The sequence below is a fragment of the Seriola aureovittata genome, chromosome 10 (assembly GCF_021018895.1).
Source record: "Seriola aureovittata isolate HTS-2021-v1 ecotype China chromosome 10, ASM2101889v1, whole genome shotgun sequence".
NCBI classification, from domain to species: Eukaryota; Metazoa; Chordata; class Actinopteri; order Carangiformes; family Carangidae; genus Seriola; species Seriola aureovittata.
The window spans coordinates 20,406,468-20,427,577 of record NC_079373.1 but is presented as its reverse complement, the minus strand read 5'-3'; the positions used below and the strand labels follow the sequence as shown (position 1 = coordinate 20,427,577).

General features: G+C 39.2%; 2 protein-coding genes across 25 annotated transcripts in view; both read right to left on the bottom strand.

Annotated features, from left to right (window-relative positions):
* Nucleotides 1-9: 9 nt before the first annotated feature.
* On the bottom strand, nucleotides 10-12,078 carry ttc38 (tetratricopeptide repeat domain 38). Its single transcript, XM_056387284.1, has 14 exons — nucleotides 11,966-12,078; nucleotides 11,285-11,362; nucleotides 11,103-11,184; nucleotides 9,031-9,202; nucleotides 7,703-7,876; nucleotides 6,058-6,133; nucleotides 5,573-5,692; nucleotides 5,377-5,436; nucleotides 5,106-5,144; nucleotides 4,605-4,686; nucleotides 3,923-4,088; nucleotides 1,502-1,661; nucleotides 969-1,042; nucleotides 10-594 (listed from the first exon to the last, which is right to left on the bottom strand). Exons 1-14 carry the CDS (start codon nucleotides 11,993-11,995, stop codon nucleotides 507-509), a joined length of 1,401 nt encoding a protein of 466 aa, XP_056243259.1. The 5' UTR covers nucleotides 11,996-12,078; the 3' UTR covers nucleotides 10-506.
* A 622-nt stretch (nucleotides 12,079-12,700) lies between these two features.
* Nucleotides 12,701-21,110, bottom strand: part of mical3a (microtubule associated monooxygenase, calponin and LIM domain containing 3a) — an 85,271-nt gene continuing 76,861 nt past the window's right edge. For 17 of the 24 annotated variants that reach the window (XM_056387963.1, XM_056387972.1, XM_056387975.1 and 14 more), the window contains 4 exons: nucleotides 19,563-19,628; nucleotides 16,484-16,583; nucleotides 14,951-15,024; nucleotides 12,701-14,845 (listed from right to left, as the gene is read on the bottom strand). In XM_056387963.1, coding sequence (XP_056243938.1) covers nucleotides 14,661-14,845; nucleotides 14,951-15,024; nucleotides 16,484-16,583; nucleotides 19,563-19,628 — 425 coding nt within the window. In that variant the 3' untranslated portion in view covers nucleotides 12,701-14,660. The remainder of the gene's footprint in view (nucleotides 14,846-14,950; nucleotides 15,025-16,483; nucleotides 16,584-19,562; nucleotides 19,629-21,110) is intronic. The other 7 variants (XM_056387989.1, XM_056387973.1, XM_056387978.1 and 4 more) reach the window with 1 other exon arrangement.

Here is a 21,110-nt window from a genome sequence, read left to right as displayed (position 1 = left end):
ATTCACATGCAAAGTGCCAAATGTATATTTATTGGTTTTGATAATGGTTTTTGTGTTGATATTGACATGAAGATTTTATCTCTGAAGAGTATTTATATTTAAATGTGACATTTGCTAATAAAATTCAGAAGAAGAAAGTCACAGTCATCTACATTGATTAGAGGTGTCTGTTTTGCTAAAAGAACAAACTCAGATAAAGCATGTGGTTAGACACCATATTTTGCAGCTATTTATCATGCAAATTGACAACCTGTGGTTAATATTAGCTCATAACCTTGACATATGTGCAAATTAGTTCACTTACAAAGTTTAACAGGTCAGCAATCTAAAAGGGTGCAAAGCTCTACACTGAAAACTGTATAAAAGGTATCATCCGTCTTGACAACAGTGCCAAATTCCTGGGGGTTGGTAAAGGAGTCTCCTAAAGCCAAACATCAGCACATCAGATTATGATGTTACTTTGATGATTTTTGCATGGGAGCTGCTCCGTGCACCTTGCAACCTTTCTAGACGTGAAGAGCAAGGGCTCTCTGCATCAGTCGATCAGTCAGAGGGGAATTTGGCCTCACGGCATCACGCTCCACCAGAAGGCATCTGGGGGAATTCAGCAGAACACAAGACGGTACACAGAGATGAACACAGATTCAGAGAAACTACAAGCTGAGAGGCTAACCTGATCAATAATGAAAGTCTAACATGGTGTACGGACAGGGGATGTCTGTTACATAATGGGAGCATACAGCTTGGGTTCTGCATGCACATGGAAACCCCAGCAGCTAAAGAACGCTAGTGTAGAGCAGCCCCAACTATAACCCATCATGATGAAATCCAGAGGTTCAAAAAGTGCAAGACCTTTTCTTTTTTCTTCTGTATTTTCTCAGCAGATTCTCACATAAAAACATGGATGGCAAAGACATACAGAACTGAAATTGGAAAAGGTTTGGCCTGAAATCCCAGGTGTGCATTACCTTCCCAGTTTCTGGTGGTGCTTATTCTCTGATTTCATGGCTGCATGAATAAGTAGTTGATTGAAGAGATCCCTCTGCAAACAACAGTGGACAAATCCATTAGTAAGCACTAGACCATTCCAACAGTGTATATAGAGTATTTCTACCTTTTTGTGTTATATTGTATGTAAACTGTTGCACCTTGGGGAATGGTTTTCTGAACACCAAGGACATAAAATCCATCAGCATCCATCACAGGGATTCATTATTCATACATTGGTGCACTGTGCTCCACATTCTCACTCTATGTAGCATGTTCATAAACTGAAAGACTCTTATGTAGAGCGTTCCTCACCTCTGGCCTATTTTCACAACAACATTTCTGTTTTACTCTAGAAAACATGATACAGTATGATCAATGATGTCCAAAGAAAGTAAAGCCTCAAGGCTGAAAGCTTCCCAAGGGTGCATAGAGATCTACAGTTGGGTGTGGGCTTGATTTTGTTTCATTTTTCTTGTTTGCTTTGAGTTTACCACATTTCTGTGGACCTTACTTGAGCGTCACTGCCACCTATATCTACCATGCGGTAGCGTAACGGGTACAGGAGCTCCATGGTTCCACTGTAGTTGCCTCGGTTGTACTCCATCATAGCCCGACACATGGGTACACCTATAGTCTCAGCCAGATGATGTTGCTCATTGTCCCCCGGCTCCCTGTGAAGAAAAGTAGTGGTTTCAAAAAATAGAAAAGACATTTTTTTGGTAAAGCAGGTTTAGAAACTAGTGCTCAAGAAGAATGCTTTTTGGGTTTTATGTCTGTACAGGAATAAATCTTGGATTGCAAGAATGAAATACTTATTTTACTACAAATGTGATACTTATCTTTGTACATCTATAGACACCTCACCAAATTGTTTCACCAAGATGGATTAGACACAAAGGGTGATATTTACAAGGACATGTAACCCTTTTATAGGTGCTAAAAGGATTGCTTTTGCCCTTATTTTTGTGCAGGTAAAACGGAGGAAACACAGCATGGATGAAAATGGCATGTTGGTTTCATGCAATATGTATTTTAAGGCATTCCAGTTAAAAAAATGGGTGGAGTGAAAAAAAAAATCATACAAAGAGCTGATGAACCTGATTTTTCGCTACTGACTGCAGAGGAAGGAGGAGGTGGCAGAGGAACATGTGTCTAAAATGTAACATCTAAGAAAAGAAGATGTAAAATCTTAATTTATCAGACATACAATATGGGTGAGAGACTAAGGCCAGGTCAAAACAGAAGCTGACAGAGCAAGAGAGAGCATAGAGAGAAAAAACACAAACTAAAAACTGCATTTTGCAATGGCTTTACTTGAGCTCTCCACAACATCACAACAAGACAGAGGAGCAAAAATGCAACAACCTGTTATTTTTCAAGTCATTACCTTTCTGTTTCCTGCAGTGGCCTGCTACTTGAATATGTGGTTTTCCTGACTTTTAATGGCTCATGGCAGCTCAAATCCAGTTTGAATTAAGAGTTGAAAGGTTTTACCATAGATCTCACACATTCATGTCTCATATTTCATTGAATCATTGATCCTTTTGTTGTACTGACAACATCAGACTGTTCAACTAATATGTCCACAGCCTTCTTTTTGGAGGATGAATACATGGTTTCAGTTCCATAATGGCACAAAAAAAAAAAAAAAAAAAAAAAAAAAAGCAAAACATATGAAAATAGTCAGGTATCATTACCAGCACTTTATGCAAATCGGCTGAACTGTGACCAGGCTCATTTACATCTGTAGTCTTAGGAAATACCCTGTTAAATTAAACTTTTGCGTCCCTGACAGTTATTTACAAAAGGTTTAGTAAATATCCCCCAAAGTACCATGTTGAATCTTTAAGTGTGTGCGTAGTTCATTATGGAAAACATGTTTGGTTTCTCATATCAAAATAATTTTCGAATTAACATATTCAGAGAAGATTTAAGCACACAGATCACAAACTGCTTCTCAGACAATGAGGGACTCTGGAGATTAAACACAGACCTTGTAGGTAGCTGCACTTCAAACACCAGCCTCCAGTCAATTTTATAGAGGAGATGTAATGAAATGAAAGCTATGAATGATGCTAATATGTAATCTCTTTCATTAAAAACATTTCATGTAAAATTACGAAAATCAATAAAATCTAAGAAAAGCTCCAGGTTGGTTTATTTGGACAGACTGACAAGGGTATTAGAGCATTACTCTACTGAACTGTGAAAGGCATGAATATCCAAGTAGAATTCACTTCACTGTAAGGCCAGAGATTCCATACCACTGTGAGGCTTTCTTGGATTAGCTAATGCTTAGAGTCGCTGCCTCCAACTGTAAAATTACATTATGGCAAAATATGGATTATGTAAAACTGTGCAATCCTTCCGAACCAAGGTAATAAAAGTGACACAGTATATGTGAGTGATGGGATTAAATAAATGCAAAGCTTGAACATGTCTGCTGCTTGCCTGATGATTCAAAGTAGAGCTGAGCTCAGGATAAAAAAATCTGTTTCTTACTTAGGAAGTGACTTTAAGAGCTGCTTTTCGCCCCGAAGGTGCATCATTTCCCAACTCTTGTGACTTGAGTTACTTTATGTAACAGTGAAAAAACATGAGAATTTAAAAGGATTTAAATGGCAGATTTTCTGTGGGTTGTGTGCTGGACAAAATGGAGAGCACAGGCTGTCCATGGTCAGGATGCCAGAACACATTATAACCACAAAAACTCCACAGAGGCAGCAGCTGCTGGTATAACATCTGCTACAGAGGGAGGACCCTGGTCTCTGAGATGGACTGCAGCTCATCTGACTGCATCCGCTCTCTATCTCATCATCCTACGCTCTGCCTTGTTTCTGTCTCCATTTTACGTAAGGCCTGGGTTGCTCTTATGTAAGGCTGGCAGAGTGTTGAGGTCTGCAGTGAAGAGAAGAAATGGTGTGGAACTTACTTAGCCAATTCCTGGAGGCCCTCAAGTAGACGCTGAGAAGTCCCACTCTCTTTAGCTCCCAGCGACACCATGAGGAAGTGGAGGTCATTAAATAAGGTCACGTGATCATCAGTGTGAGGCTGCGTTACCTGGAGCAGCTCCCGCCAACGCTCCTTCACGCACACACCTGAAACATGTACCAACACAAATACAAATATTGCTTGCAGGCTGCATAAAGGCTCAAAATTTATAAGAAAAACATATTTTTTTGAAATGTCAAAAGACTCATTTAGTCTCTGTTTTACTTTGAATAGTGTAAAAAATATGGTCAGTGGTTCTGCTAATTACGCCCATTTCACCTTAAGTTTCAGGTTAATGAGGTATGATAACTGGGATTATCTCACCTCATTAGCAGGTTCACTTTAAACCATACTATCTTAAATTATCTTAAATTAGATGATGCAGTTGCCCTTCAGCCCATTAGCAACATGTTAACAAATGTTGCAGCATTTACATCAGGCCAATTAGTGTCATTTCAAAAACCTTCTTCTCAGCGATGACACGCATCTTTTCCTGAATTTTAATCAAAGTCTGATGAGTAATGTCTGAGATACCGTGTGTGACAGACAGACAGGAAGATCAGAACTCTCTTCCCTTCTTTAATGAGATGCTATGTGAATTCCCACATTACCCCGCAGCTTACCCTCCATTTCCAGTCTGCAGAGCATTGAACTGGCATCTACGGTGTCCAACATGGATCCTGTGGCTTTACAACGTCTGAATACCTGAGGGAAATAGGACACATTTTCACTATTCACCTTGAACACTAAAGGGTGTAACATACAACTTCCTCCACACAATGACTCTTTTCACATTAAACATTCATGAATATCAGCTAACTTGATGTAAGAATTTCTCTTGTGTTCAAACTTGAGTCAGTCCTGAGTAACATTATGAAATGTACTCGTAAAGGTCCAGGACGTCAGAGAGCTTTACTCTCAAACTGTCTCTAAGACTCTCTCTTCAAACTGAATTTGATTCTGCTTGTTCCCACTTGCCCTCAGGACTCCCAAGGAGCACAATACATTGCTTTTAGTCTGCATCCCCTGTGTACTGGTACATGCATGACTCAGAGAAGAACACAGAGTGTACTCAGATGGATATACCATTAACATTTAGAAGGCAACTCTCAACACAAACAAACCTGGTCATCGTATATTTGCAGAGCGGCTTCGTATTGCCCCTGTGGGGGAGGAAGAGTGAGGTGAGAAAGACAAATTTGAATGACTTCAGACTTGAGTGATAAGCGAGGTTGATAGATTGTGTTGCACAGATGCAAACACAAATTAATCTCCCAATATCATCAACTCCAGACTTCAAATTACCCGGGGGAAAGGATATCATAAATACATGTTCCACAAACACTCCTGCTGCCAATTATTCGCTTGACTGAGAAAACTCATTATAATCTTTACCTTCTCGATGAAGTATAGAGCCCAATGCCAATAGTTATGACTGGCCAGGACGTCAGATACCTAGAATTAAACACACATATTTCAAATATTTTTCCTAAGGCTATCTTAATTTGTAATTTAACTCAGTGGCCTCTGAATGAACTATACAGTGTTAGTGAGATGTTAATCATAAAAAAACACTCCTAAGGAGTTGTACCTGCCAGTCTTTCTCTCTACCTTCCATGAACTTCAAGCCTTTGTCCACTTCTGCCTTCATCTCATAAACATGGGCTACAGAGTGGACAGACCAAGCATCATCTGGGGTCAGAGTGAGGCCCTGCACAAGAGAATTTAACAGAAGCAACAAACACAGATACAGAAAACTACTTTTTTTGTTACAACAGAGTAAAATGACGATTCAAAAATAATGGCATGCTTAACTCTCAGTTACTATCTTTCCTTTTGTCTATGATGTTGCTCAATCTTTTTTCAAGTGACCCTCATGTCATAGCTGCTCTGTAAGCGTTACGCATTCAGCAGAGAAGCTGCTGAGGTTTGAATGAGCTGCTTATTATTGGTCTTCGAAATTACATGGTAAGTTGAACTAGCTCAATCAGCGCAGGCACAGACTTCCTAGACCACCCGGCAAAAATAATGGCAGCAGAGTGTACAACAGAGTATAACAGAGAAAAAAAATCTCACCTCCATGGCTACTTTCTCAGCCTGGTCATAGAAGCGAGTCTCCAGGAGACCAAAGGAATACAGTCCTTTCAGATAACTGAGAACACAATGTACAAAAATCTCTCATTACAAAATAGTTGGATTTATTAGGTTCTCCAGGATGATGAAGAGCAGACACAGGTTTTGTGAACATACCTCAAACAATAACAATGACAGCTTAAGGTCAGAAATGTGCGTGATTTGAAATGACCCCAATTTGTAAAAAAAAAACAAAAAAATCAACATGATTATTAGATTGCTGTTTACTTTTGTGTGCCATCATCAACTTGTCATCATGCTGACAGCTACCTACACATTATTGCCCTGTTGGAGTACAGGCTTTTATTTTCACTGTAGTAATGTTTTGACAGTATGCTGTGGATTTGTCTCCATAATAGACATAGCTTGAAGACATCATTGTTTTAAGGGTTGAATGTTAGCATCAAAATTTAAAATATGAAATCGATATTGTTGGTCTGACTCATCAGTATATTTTGAATATGTGTGGTTAGAGGAAGGATGTGGAAGAAAACAATAATTTAGTCACTCCAGGTTTTCACCCATAAAAGTCATGCATGATTGCAGAACAGTATGGTTCAATCACAGACTTCTCTTGAATTACTTTACTTTCCTCACATCTACCCGCCTACCACCCATACCGCTGCATTATCAGGTATATTATAATGTGCACTGTGTTTCAGGTCCTTGTTTGACTTTGATGATCCTCCTTGCATATTTTATTGCATTCTCATTATTTTTTTCTGTGTGTGCGTGTTTCTACATATACTGTTCATACATTGATACATGCATTCTTGTACGCAGTTTCCTGTGTTTTCACTAAATCTGCATATATAATGAGCTAATCCTGAAAAAATTATTTTCTAAACGAAACAAGATGTGAACATAACACTGACATATCATTACCTTTTAAATTGAGACAGTGAACTTCTTAGCAAACAGCAGTTACTGAGTAACACTGTCGTATTTGTACGCACCTGGTGAATTTAAGTCCAGTATTCACTCCTTTTAGCTCTGTTTTTGGTCTCTACCAACTCCTGAGGGAAATATCTGGCTCTTCAGCTGCTAAAATACTACACTCGATTCACCAGCTAGTTGCTAAATGTGTCTATGTGATGGTTGGTGCTAAGCAGGTAGTGTGTCATTTGATACATTGTTAACATCAATTATAGCTGCTTTAAAGACACCTTTGATTTGCATCTCCTACAACAATGCTCCCAAGATGGCTGATATGCTAAATTGTGTGCAATTATTTATAGATGGTGCTACATGTGAGTTTTTTAATATATACCTGTTATACATTAGGAATTCTTAATTGTTAAAAACAATTCCATTGACATTCATTGTATTTGCATCTGAGCTATTTTATATAGTACAATTTTTCAAAATGTGCAGAATCACACACAGATCAACTGTACATAAGCTCATTATGATTACCTGTACAGTTTATGGGTTGCTATGAGGTATATTATGATTCAGGAGTGTTTTAAAGCCCACATTCACTCCCAATACATCTATAACTCCACCAATACATTTTGTTCATTGAGTTTTCATATGATTTTGAAGTTACCCAAAATGCTGCTTTGGTAGAATGTGCTGTCTTTTGTACCTGGACAAAGGCATATGTGGTTTCCAGTGAGGCAACACCCTGGCCACAGAGTCCCTCATCGGGGTTTGGGCTCCCATGTAGAAATAGGCATCGTGGGCAAACTTGAGGGCCAGCATATCAGTGGGGTGATCAACCAGAATGTCCTCCCATACATCACAAGCCTTGGGAAAATTTCTAAAAGAAACATCAGTCACTGTTAAAGACAGGCACATTTCTGTGAAATTATGAAGGACAACAGAATGAATGAACCATGGGATTGACAAAGATGTCATTATACTTTGTGCTGAATGGAGAGAATTAGAGGCTCTACAAAAATCATAAGTATCTCCCAAAACAATCTTGAGAAACAAAATGTCCTCTCAATATTACCATATTTCCATCTTTTCCATGGGGAAATAACACGCTGCAGATAAAATACACATATTACTGGCTAGACTGTGACTGAAATTTACAGAAGAGTATTTGGCACAATGTAGATGAATGTTGTAAATCTGAAGTATGGGACTGTATCTGCTACTATACAGTAGACAGAGACAAAAAACAATTTGTTGATAAATGAAATTTGGCCTAAAACTCATTCTAGCGATCCTTTGTTGTCTAAAAAGACAGCATTCTTTCACAGGCAACCTATTTCCTCTGGCATGGTAATAGACAAAACTCATCTGTTCTCAGACCTACTGTTGACTGGCTGCAGCATAGCCCTGACTGAAACAACACTGAATCAGAGGGAACCGCCTTTTGGACAGATTATTGAACAGTTTAATGAACAGCACACCACTTTTATAAAAGAACTTCCTAGAAACAAATTCATTAAATATATTCCATATCAAAACCACTACATGTACAATTGCTGTGTGATTATAAAATCTGCCAAATGTTCTCCAGACATAGTATTTGGTCCTCTGCCCTCTGAGTCCTTTAAATATAGTCTAGCAAACTCCAATTGGACTGTCATGTTTTTTACTTAAAGTGGCTTCTGTGTAGATGCCCTACCATAAAGGCCTGAGTGCTGCTGAGATGGTCATTCACTTAGCAGGTTCTGCCCGCTCTGCAGAAGACTTCTGAAGCTCTGTTGAGTGATCATTGTGTCCTTCGTCACCTCCCTGACCAAGAACCGTCTTGAACAGAGTCCTTGTAACATGTTTGTAACATGTTTCAAAAGGTGAAATTAAACTGTATCTCCTGTTGCTAGACTGGAGATGACCCATTACAACTTCAAATTGCACTCGTGGTCTTAAGATCCCTATTTGGGATTCACTCGCCCTTATATGACAAAACTCTCCCTGTTTTCGCTGTATTTCCTGTGGCAACCTTGCTCGGGATCTTACCCATGCGAGAAGAGCTCCATAGCCTTGACATGGAGCCTTTCTCTGGGAGAGATGTCCTGGCTGTTGGCCAACTCCACTGTTCGCCTCACTGCACTTGCCAGACGCTCATTCAGCCGAGTGGAGCTTGTCGTTGCCACCAGCTCCAGCCCAGTGCTGATCACATGGCCCATAACTAAAGGGAAAACAAATCAAACTGGTCTTTTCTTTTTTTTTCTTTATCACTACAATATAACAGTTAACATGAAACATCACATGCTCTTGTAAAGGTTTTTCTTCTGAACTGAAGTAAACTATGTAGAAGGGCCCACACCAGTACCTGCATTCAAAGGTTAAGCTAGGCCTCTCAATTTCTGTTAATGTTTTTTTTTTTTTTTTTACCATTACCACTATTGCCCTCATGATAACATGAAGTGGCACACTGGTAACTCGGTCAACTAACTTCAAACTAGATGTTTATTCCACCCATAAATGACAGTTTACAGTACTATATGTATGTTTTCTCTGCTGCCGAGCATGGTTTCCAGCCACTGTTGGTGGTGGTGATAATGATTGTTTGCCAAGAGCTTCTGCCAAGACAAATGATTAGGATATGCCCTCTGGCCCTCTCATGCAGACTACACGCTACAGTGACTCACTATAGCAAAGTAGCATTACAAGACGGGACAGGCTGGGATAGCTGCTTAGCATGCTAACTTCTGCAGAAGAAAAGAGGTGATAGAAATGAAAGCAAAACAACAGTTAACATTTGCTCTCTATCAATGAAGACAGCATTTGGTGAGTAAAGGAATGAAGTTTGATGCTGATCTTGCAACGTTTCATCTAGACTGGTAAGTAAACAGTTGATAACGCTGGCTATGTAGTGACAGCAAAAAAGTACATACCGCACCTTTAAACAAGCTCAACAACATGAAGTTACAAAGTTCCTAATGATTCTAAATATTGATTGACAAATGTTTTTCTATCTAAATCTATGAGAACAAGGCCACTAAAAAAGAAAATTGTTAATATAATTAATATATTCAGATTGGATATATCTCATTTTTACACTTACACTAAATGGTGTTAAACCTGAACCTCAATTTCTTTTGCTTATGAACTTATAACACAGGAAACATTAGAAAACAGCTTTCAAGTTTCCAGGAGCATCAATAAATGTTGAACCTGCATAACAGAAGCTTGATTGATTGGCATGAACCAAAACCATATACTTAAAATTTGATTTGAGGTCAGCTTGATGACAGCTCAAGCTGAACACAAATCATTCAGTGGCTTAGTTTGACAGACAGGTACTGATCAACCTCTGCCTCATGATCCCAGGGCGAAAAGATCAGTGCTTAAGGTAAATAAATGACAGCACAGACAGTCATAGCCAGCTATCCAAGGTTGTCATATCTTCGTCAGAGATAAGTCTACAAACTAACTACTAAGTCTTTTTCTTTTCTTTTAATGGCTGACACTTTGACTTGTCAAATTTCCATTAATTGTCCCAATGAGTCATTCCATTGAATGGTTAGCATCCAAAATACTTTATCAGGATCCTGACACTGGTTCACCTAAATGGATTGCGGTCATAAGTAATGTTATTAATAACCCGTGCAATATTTATAACACATCAAAACATCTGCTGTCTGCAGTTGTCTGGATATATGCCTTTTATAGGTCATGGTCCCTATTTATCTGCTCAGATTACTCAGTATGTTTAGCCCAATTATACATTGTTAATTGACCCCAAAGTCTTAGAAATGACACAAGTTTTTATGATTGTTTTTGAAATTCCCTAAAAAAGGACTTAAAGGAGCTGCTCTTATGATGTCTGTTTATTTACAATACAGAGGGTTAGAGTCTTTTATAATTAGGTTTTTTCTGCAGCGGATAATTTTAGCACTTTTACCTTCATCCCTTGCTTTTTATCCTTAATTCTTAACCTTGATTTGCTGCTGTCTGCTTTTTTAACTCCATGCTGCTACCTCCCATTGAGATTTATTTTGGCAGAGTTTCTCATCAGGACTTACCTCGTTTAATTAAAGGTTAAATGAAATAAAGGAGTAATGTTTGACCACCTAACTATTTACCAAAGTTAGGATCAGCTGCCTGGATAGCAGAAATGCATCCTTCAAATCCTCCCAAGGTTTCATCGTTCCTCCATTTCACATACTAGGACCCAAACAAAATTGAGATGATGTTAATTGTGAATTCAGTTTTCAATGACAAAATGACAGTGTGTGCACAGTGTGGGAGGAGAGGTTAAGGTTACCTGCGTGAGTAAGGCGTCATATAGTTTGCAAGCCTCATTACTGCTCGTGGACAATTTAAGACCCTCCGCCCTCCAGGCCTGTAAGAGACAGAGGTGTTAGGCCGCAGATAATAATACTGTATGTCGTAAATTCTGTATTCAAACACAAATTTATTGTCACAGTAACAGAGCAGCTTCTCTGTCTTCCAAGTCACCTAGGTGACTGTGAAAACTGTGCACATGTATGTTAGCTAAACGCCAGTGTGGGCAGAGGTCAACGATTTATGCAACCCAATCAAGTTACAGTTTTCAGTGTCATTAGTTATATGAAACAAAACTGCCTACGCCGACAAAAGAAGTTCCTAATTCTGACAGATAGTTCATGAAGTATCTTCATATATCAAGCATCAAGTATCAAGTACCTTAAGCTTTACAAAGTTAAACCTGCTGCACTTCAAGCCTATCAGTATTCTGTGTAAACTGATGAGAATAACAACTTTAAATCCTACATCGCCATATTTTCGCCGTCGCTTATACTGAATTCTTGCTTGCATGTATAACTGCGATACACATTTGTCGCCACTTAATTTCACACCAAACAAACATCTTAAAGTCATTTCCTTTCTCGTGCTATACCTTACTGACATGTTTATCGTTTTACAGTGCAAGTTAAATGCTGCTCCATGAAACCTCAACACTAACCTCACAGTCCCTGAAACTTGCAGCAATCATTTCTGAGTTACAGCTGTGTGCTCTCCCTGCTTTCGACCCCACTGTGACTGGAGCTGCGTTAAATTCACAGGAAACAGAAAGACCGGGACTTGGCGTGTTTCAAAATAAGTGCATGAACAAAGCGTGTAAAATGTATATTGAATGTATATTGAAATACCGCGTACTTTCCTTTTTTCGTGCATACGTTTGTTTTTTTAAGAGTGGTGTGTGCTACTTTAATGTGAGTCGAAAGGGAAAAACCAGCGCTATTAACTGCGAACTTTATTTCCGTATTTTATTTTGTTACCTGTCCTTCGATTAGTCTGCACACAGCTTTTGCGAGTTTAAAGTGATAGTTCATTGATTTTCCACAGATTATGGTCTAATGTCTTCTGTGGCTCTGGCAGAGCTTTGTCGAGTTTGAGAAATATACCCTTGTTAACTTTTTGCAAATGCAACACCAAATTGCTTGACTACCACTTTAATTTGTCTTTGCACCATCAGAAAGCCAACATAAGTGTTTCCCATATGTAACTTAGGTTTATACAGCAGGCAGTTTCATTGGTAAGAAGCATGTTACTAGACCGTATAGCCAACTCTGTTACATAATGCAACTACATCCGTTTGGCTTTTAACTTCATTTCTTTGTTACAGTATCCCATGTTTTGTGCAGAAATAAATAGATTTTCATAAAAAATGAGAATGAGAAAAATGAGTGGACAAACATTTTAAAGAACTGCATTGTTTTATTGCCGTTTTCAGCATACATCCAACACCCCTATGCATTTTAGCTACATGAAGCATTTACATTATGAGTCGTGTCAACAGAACAGTTTAAAAATTAGGATTCTTTTTTCTTTTTCTTTTTTTTTTTTTTTTTTACATATAATACAGTTTGCACACGTTAATAAATATCAATACAATCATGTCAAACTTATCACACACCATCTAAAACAAAAACCCTTAAAATTATGTAACTTTTTTTTATTTACAGCTCATACCAAGTCATAAATATAGCCTCTAGTGTTTCTGTGCTGTAAAACAGTGACTACTTGGATTATTATTATTTTACAGTTGTCAAAAAGGCTATTAGATTTGACTACCCACCAGATAAACCATAATGTTCCTGTCTGATGCAAGATGCTCATAAAGCACCCTGCATTACTTCAGTGCCCCAATTTAAAATCCTATTTTTGTTTTCTTGGGGATCTGCTGTATAAAAATTTGAAAAAAAGTAAAAATCTTGAGTTCCAGTGGGATACACAGATGTGACTACCTCAAAAACAAGTAAACTCAGAAAAAAATATAAATATCAAGAATGAAAAATGAAAAAGGCATCTTGTTCAAGGGTGAAGGATTAACACTGCCATGTACTGATCTAAGTGATGTGTAGTGTGAATGTTCTTGTGGTGTTCTCCTTGCATATCCACCAACAGAGAAAGTCCTGTGGCACAAAATGAGTGATGTGAGCTACACTGATTTCCCCATTAGCAACAGTGACATCAGATTCATGAATTATAACAACACCACAATGTTAACACGTATGGTAGAAACCTCTCTGAACTGGAAAAGACGGGTTTAGCTCGCTACTGTTTACCAAAGTAGGAAACATAAAAATCCAGTATTGAATATGGAAGTATTTGTAAACAGTAATGGTCAGTGTGATGTACAGTGAATGGCATCTCACAGAGAGGCCCATCATTATCGAGTCATGTCAAGTGATTAAATGCTCACATATAGTATAAGTCTTTATTCTATGTCTAGCTATCAAAGACAATGTAAAGATCTTCTATGTGCCTGCAGCCTTCATTCCTGACATGCAATGGCTTATGGTTGCATGGGAGTTATGCACATGTGCAAGATAATGAGTTTCTGGGCACTCTCCTGTGAACGCACAACAAAAAAAAGTTTATCTGTTAAAAGCAAACAAAAATAATAAATACATAAAAAAACATGGCCATATTAAATGGGTTCTTTGTGTTGACTCACTAAACACTGTGGGGGGGTGGGGGGGTGGTTTGTGGTTCATTAGGGTACTGAAGTTTATCACTAGATAGAAAGGCAGCTTCAGCAGAGGATGTTCTTCCTACAGTCAAGACTGAAAAGACTGAGCCTGGAGACATCGCTCCAGCTTTTATTCACACCTCTGTAGCAGTCCTTTTTCAGAAAAGAGAACAACTTCATCCGCTGAAAACGTGACTTGCTCTACACAACTATACACAAAAACACAATTCTTTACAATTCCTTTACATCAGCAGGACCAAACTGCATTCTTCCCTTTAGACAATCGAGAATGAAAAAAGTCTTTCAACATTTCTCAAAGGCCCCCCCCCCTCTTGCTTGAGAGGATCCACTTCAAGGCTGTGATGATAAAATTGCGAATGTGCTCGCCTCTCCACCCACAGAGAGAGAGCCCAAGCAAAACTGCAGAGTGATTAACTAGAACTGCCTTTGGGCAGAGGATATGTAAACGTTTCAGACTGCTTCAGTGTCAGAAGCAGCCGTAGTGTTTGTCTGTGTGTGGCGGGGAAATCTTTACACATTCACTGCTGCAGGTGTGACAGTTTCAGACAAACTCTGCCCGTATCGGTGTTAGGCAGACTATTCTGACCACGTGAGGCAGAGAACGCCAAATCACCAGTCGACCACTTTTCACGGAAACTGATGAGCAATTATGTCACTCCTCTCAGGCCCAGTTGAGGTTGAAGCCTTTGGAGAGCATGACAGCCTCCAGGTCCTTGTCTTCCTCCTTCTCCCGAAGCCTCTGCTCCTCCAACAGGGCCACGAGGGCATCGCGCTGCTCCACCACCTCCAACATCTCATTCAGGATCTGCTTTTCCTGAGCAAGCTCCTTTTCCGTCTTCAGGTGGTCTGAAAGAGGGAAAGGAAAACAAGGAATTAAAGAGGATCGATAAATAGAGAACAGATAGGTGCTATGAAACAGGGCTGTTAGTTAATTAACATTCCAGCATTTACCTTCCACAGCCATTCGTTCCCTGAGTTCCTGCTGCAGTCGGCTCTGTCGGTCCTCCAGCTCCAGCTCTCTGGCACTTGGGGACAGAAACAAAGTTTGTTTCACTGATCAATTATAGCCGTCAACATTTATGTTTCATCATGTGTTTCATTGTTTATGTGTCTTCATTTACATATGCAGATTTTTGAAAATGATTAGTTGTTCCAAAAAAAGATTAATTCATCTAAAAAACATTCAGTAAATGATAATGAGATAACACTGAATAATTTAATTACTTGTCAGAATGTAATAAAGGTGTTTCTCTGAATGGATTGAAAATGTGACCTGATATCATATCATATTATTATGTTACAAAATGATTATGACAAACAACCTTTTTATACTAATCATCGCCTTTTTATACAATAGTCAGATTAATAATAATCATAAAATAAGTAAATTAGTATTCTTACATAATCACTGGATTTTGTATTAAATTATAATTGCCTTATACTTTAAATTAACTTATTACTTAAAAAAATTATTTTTATAAAGTAATATTTTTTATTATAACATTATTACATCATCCTCAATTTACCACATTAACAGGTTTCATTAAAAACTAGCATCAGGGCTCAAGAAAATGTTATTTGTTGGTCTCCTGGTCCTAAATTTACTAGTCTGGGTGAAATATCTCAACAAGTAAATCCACACATTGACAACTTGACACAACAAACAACCATGGTTCTCAGAGATAATCCCTGCCAACGGTGATGATGACTCAATACCCGCAGGTGAAACTTTCCACTTGCCCAACACTTGTGTTTACCATGTGGCCATCAGCAACACTTAAAGAATAATGCTAAAATATCAGGCTGACATGATAATGTTTAATGATGATAATGATAATGAATAATGATAATGGTCATCTCCCTTCTTTCTTTCTTTTTTTTTTTTTTTTGTCATGTCATGTAAGCATGCAGGTGAAGTGAGTAACAGTCCAGCCACTGATCTCCAGGTGGCAATAATGCCCCAAGATGCACAGCAGGGAAGTAGGAGAAGAAGAGTGCTAGCTTGTAAACATGGGTGTAAACAATGTAAGGTTCAAACTTCTAAGAAAAATCAGATTCATAAATGTTTTATGAGGGAGGAAATGCACCCAACACATTTGTTAGACCTCAAGGATACACACAAAACATTTTGGTGTGTAATACCAAATGTAAACATATCTTTTTCTCTTTTTTTTTTTTGAATGTCAATCTTGATAAAAAATACAACAACTCAGTATGGCAAAAAAAAGTCTGGTCTTGTTTAGCAGTTTCTGGACTTTTTACTACATTTCAAAAAGTTATTACATAACTAATGAAATGATCAGTTGGTACACACAGCACAATCGCATCTACATAAGAATATATAAAATAGGATGAAACAGAGGACATTTTGAACCTTCTCTATGGTTAGCAGAAGAGTTAATATAGCAGTTACACTTAGTTACACTTTGACTAATCAGTCCATCAATCAGCTTACCCATCTCATCAGTCAAGTAATGTACTTACAATATCATGAGTTCTGACTCGTAGCGGACCAGGGCATTTTTCTCCTGCACCAGCTTGAACCACTCTTGCATTAGCTTAGGATCGTCCTTCTTGCCCATGCCTGGAGGAAAGACGGAAGCACGGAGTGTGAAATCAGATGGCTGGGAGACACTTATGTCACACAGACAAGGACTGACACAGGCAGTGCAATGACAGCCAAGCCAGGATGTCCTCGCTGAGGGATGGTGAGGTGGAAGGATGGACTCGACACCATAATTAAAGATGGCGCACAGAAGATGGCGTGGAGCTACTTGGTTTCAACTTTGGCTAGTGCATTAACTAACACACACACACACACACACACACACACACACACACACACACACACACACACACACACACACACACACGCACACAAACGCCCACAAACACCCACAAACACCCACAAACACAATACCTGTTGTTGCAAAGTTGAGAGTTTGTGTTACCCAGTTTGGACTGTGTCAGACGTAGCTACTCCTTAGGAGCAACTACCTCCTCCTATCAGTTTTTTTCAGAGCGAGTAAGTCGAAAAAACAAACAAACAAACACACCAAGTTATCCAAGTTATTAAAGAGAAGGAAACCCAAGGACCTATAAAAAAATCTCCATCCTCCTCTGCTCACATATTGACCCGCCCAGCATAAACAAAATCCCTTTAGACCCCATTGATGCTGAGCGGTTTTAGGTTAGAAAAGAACATGAATTATTCTGCTGCCTTCACATCTCCAATTACAAGTTCAAATGTTCATGGGATGACTCGTCACCGAGACCAATAGCGAAGTTCACACTCCTCTATTAAGTCTGCCTCAGGGAGGAGCATGTTCAGTGCTGCTGGCATCATGCAATGCAGTTGTGCAGTTTTCATAATCAGCACAATCAGTCGGAGCACGGAACAGCTGCACCCTTCTCCTGCAGTCCCACTGTGTGCAGAGAAGACCAGTCTATGTCGTATGCTTAGAAAGGTCTGCTGCCGGGGTGATGCATCCTTTCATTTATCAGACTGCAGCAGGTGGAGCCAAGCAGTTTCAATGAAGCACCAAAAGGCAAACCTCAATGTAGCGTGACATACTTAGCTGGGGAAGAGGAGGCTCTTGCAAAACGAAAAGGAAAAACATTGTACACACATAAATTGCATGGTTGTGGTCTTGGGGGCTGGCTTTTGCTAATCAACAGACAAGGGACAGAGAGAGGCAAAGCTGGAGAAGAGCTGCTCACACTAGAGAGGAATACAAAATGTGGAAACAAAGGAAGAATTACAAAAGCAAGGCTGAAATTCCAAACCTATCCTACAATAGATGTTTTTTTTTTCTTTTTCTCTTATAGTACTTCAAGCTGTTCCACCAGCACCAACCCTCAGCTCAAGGCTCCGAACACAAAAGGAGAGAAACCACAATAAGAGGAACAAAATCCAGCTGGCACACAAAAAAACAGGCATTTTTCTTTACACGCATTAGAAGCTCGGGTAAAATTTCCACAGACAGGTGTTAGATATAGGAACAAACCAGATGATCCATTAATTTTTAAGACTTGTTTTGTGCAAGAATTGAATATTCATAGCAAATCATCACACCATGCAAGTTTCTCACTCCTTGAACCACAAACCTGCCCGCAAGCTAGCCACGTCTCAGGTGTTCACCGCTCAGTTTTATCATTTTAGAATTACGTGACATTTTTATTCAAAGGATCAGGAGCAGCGCTCCTGAAAAGAACTAAAACAAAGTGGATACGGAAATGGACTATGAAGCTTTACAATTCATTTTAGCCAAACAGAAAACAGAGCACATGCTGTTGATTAAAGACACACGACAGCAGAGTAGTTTCCCCTTTAAGAATGCAGTGACTTAGAATAACACGGAAAAATCCTCTCTCTGTTTCCATTTTCTAAGACCAGACCAGACTTGTGCGGTTAAATGAGAAAATTTGCTTGATTAACAACTACAACATAAATGTATTTGCATCAGTATGAATACACATGTTGTCAGGCTACAATTAACCATTTGCTACAGCCTGCTCCTGCACAGTAATGGCCAATCATAGCTTAGTAACCGTAACTAGGCATGGAAGGAGTGTTGCCAGATAAGCCTACAACCCAACCAATCATCATAACATTGAATCATTTTTTATTTTTCATTTTGGAGAGGTTTTTTATTTTTTCTACCAAGTGTTTTGAATAATGTTGCTTGAAACATTAAATGTCTTCATTTATAGGGGCAGCTTTGACAGGTTTTTGATCACAGAGCTATGTCCAAATAAAAATTGAATTAGAAAATGAGTTTCACGTTCAATCTAGTTGCAATAAACTAAAATGACATTCGGTTTCGACAGTCATCACTTATCAGCTATTGCGTGTCGAGCTGAGCCTACTGAACTCAGTGCCCTGTCAATCTCAATCACACTACTGCAAGGAGACGAGGGGCTGACTGTTTGAAATGCAGCTTAACTTTTTGACCCTAATAGTAGAAAAAGTACTTTAAATTATCAAAGCCTAGTAAAAAAAAAAAAAAGTAGCCCAGTTTGGCTGCAAACTGCCCAAGTCAAGGGTCATGTCATAATCTGTTTATCTGGTTACACGTTATATAATCCCAAAACTACCTGTTCAGGCCTGGAACTCCCACGCCATTGGAGCCAAGACTCTAGTATATTAGAGTTTACAGTAACAACAGCAGCTCTGTTTGGCTGGGGGAGATTATAGTGTAGCAGCTCAAGCCAAACTCGCAGATAAAATAAATTACTGTGTACTGCCATGGTAAACAAGAACAAACAAAATGACCAACTGACATATAACTGTAACAGCATGCGTTCTGATGCAGTGGACGAAAATCACTTTGGGCTTTTACCAACATTTACTTGTAAAAGTAAAGTAGTACTTCACTGAGTTTTGGGAAGATTCTGGGGAAATCTACTGAGCCTGATCACACACAAACAGTGAGGACAGGAAGAGGAAGAGGAGGATGGGGGGGAGGGAGGGGCTGGGGAGGGTAACCCGGTTCTGGAAATCCTTACGGTTGCCATGGTAACCCGCCACAACCGTCAACAGAGGCGGCGAGGGTTACGTTACCTTCAGGGGAACAGCAGGGGCAGAAGGAGAGGGGTCTTCGGCGTGGCATCCCCACAAAGGGCTCAACTTCCACAAGACAGAGGGAAAGAGTGTGAGGGAGTGATGAAGATGGGGGCATTGGTGGGCAAGAGAGAAAGAGAGAGAATGAGAGAGAGAGAGAGAGAGACAGAATGGTGGAAATAATACAGGCGGAATAGCAGAGGTGTTGGAGAGCGCAGAAAGGTTAGAGGACACAGGGTGTGGGAGGAGGGCGAAAGGAGAAGGGCGAGGAGGGGGAAGAGGGGTGTGGGGAAGAAAGAACATTGAGGAGAAAATCAAAAGAGGGCAGGAGCACTGTGATAGGGAGAAGACAAATCACCTAGAGAGAGGAGGTGGGAGAGATCATCTCTGTGGTGTGAGGGATGGAAAAAGGGGTAAAAATAGGAAACCGAAACAGGAGAAGACAGAAAACCTGGAGCACAGAAAGGGAAAAATAATGCTCCTGTTTCATCTTGCATCTTCAGATAATCTTCAATTAGACAACAGCCCTGCATGTCTGTTATGTTTGCAGTCATGTGCCCAGTGTTTAAGACAGTTTATTAAAGAATTTAATCCCATTATTAAAGCCATTACTGATCACAAGGAAATATATCTCTCCTCACAGACACAGATAATTGCCTCTTATTTAAAGAGGCTTCAGCTTCTCCTTGTAAACACTACTTCAACATGTTTCGACCACTTGGCTCAATTTGTTTCCAATGTGGTGACTTTTGAAGTGAAGCTACATCTAAAGTGCAAATTTTGCAAAGTTTTCTAATAAGCACCCGCAAAACAGATTTTCTAAAAAAAAAAAAGAAAAAAGAAAAAAAAAGGAAGTTCATAGATAGAAGATGCTACTTTAAAAGAAAGCCCCCAAATTGTGAAATAAATGAATAAATAAATAACTTAAAATGGGGAAAACAAGCTTCGGGGACAATATAGAGATAACTAAGGGAGACAGATCTTTGATAAAAACACATAAATAAATGATGTATAATTACATGACACAAATAGGAGGCCGACAAGGTTCTCAGGTTGTGGGGTGAAGGAGCTGCAAGAGTGTAATACTAGATAATTACTACAAGGGACTATCACAGAGAACAAAAAAAAAGAAAAAGTGCAGTTTAGAATATCTGTTTTGGACAGATCTGAGTCCTCATGAAAATTTTATGGCTTCACCAAATCCTGCAAATATGGTTATGAGATAAATTGTTACCAGGGAGCACTCAATAAATCCGTATTTGTATGATAATCACTCAAGTAGGGGATGAAAACTAAAAGGAAAAAACTAGCAGTCTCAGAGTACAGGCATACTTATCCGGACTTTAGATTTGGTGCCCGCTGCAGGGCTCAAGGGCAACCACGCTGACGAAGCAACTATGCACCTTAAAATCTGTTATTCAACTAAAAAAAAAAAAGAGTTCTTCATACCTTGATCAAGCAAGACAAAGAAAACTAATTACAAGCTACCAGCAAGCAGAAGTCCTTCTGCAGACACACCGCATCCAGTTTGAAAACAACGCTGGATTT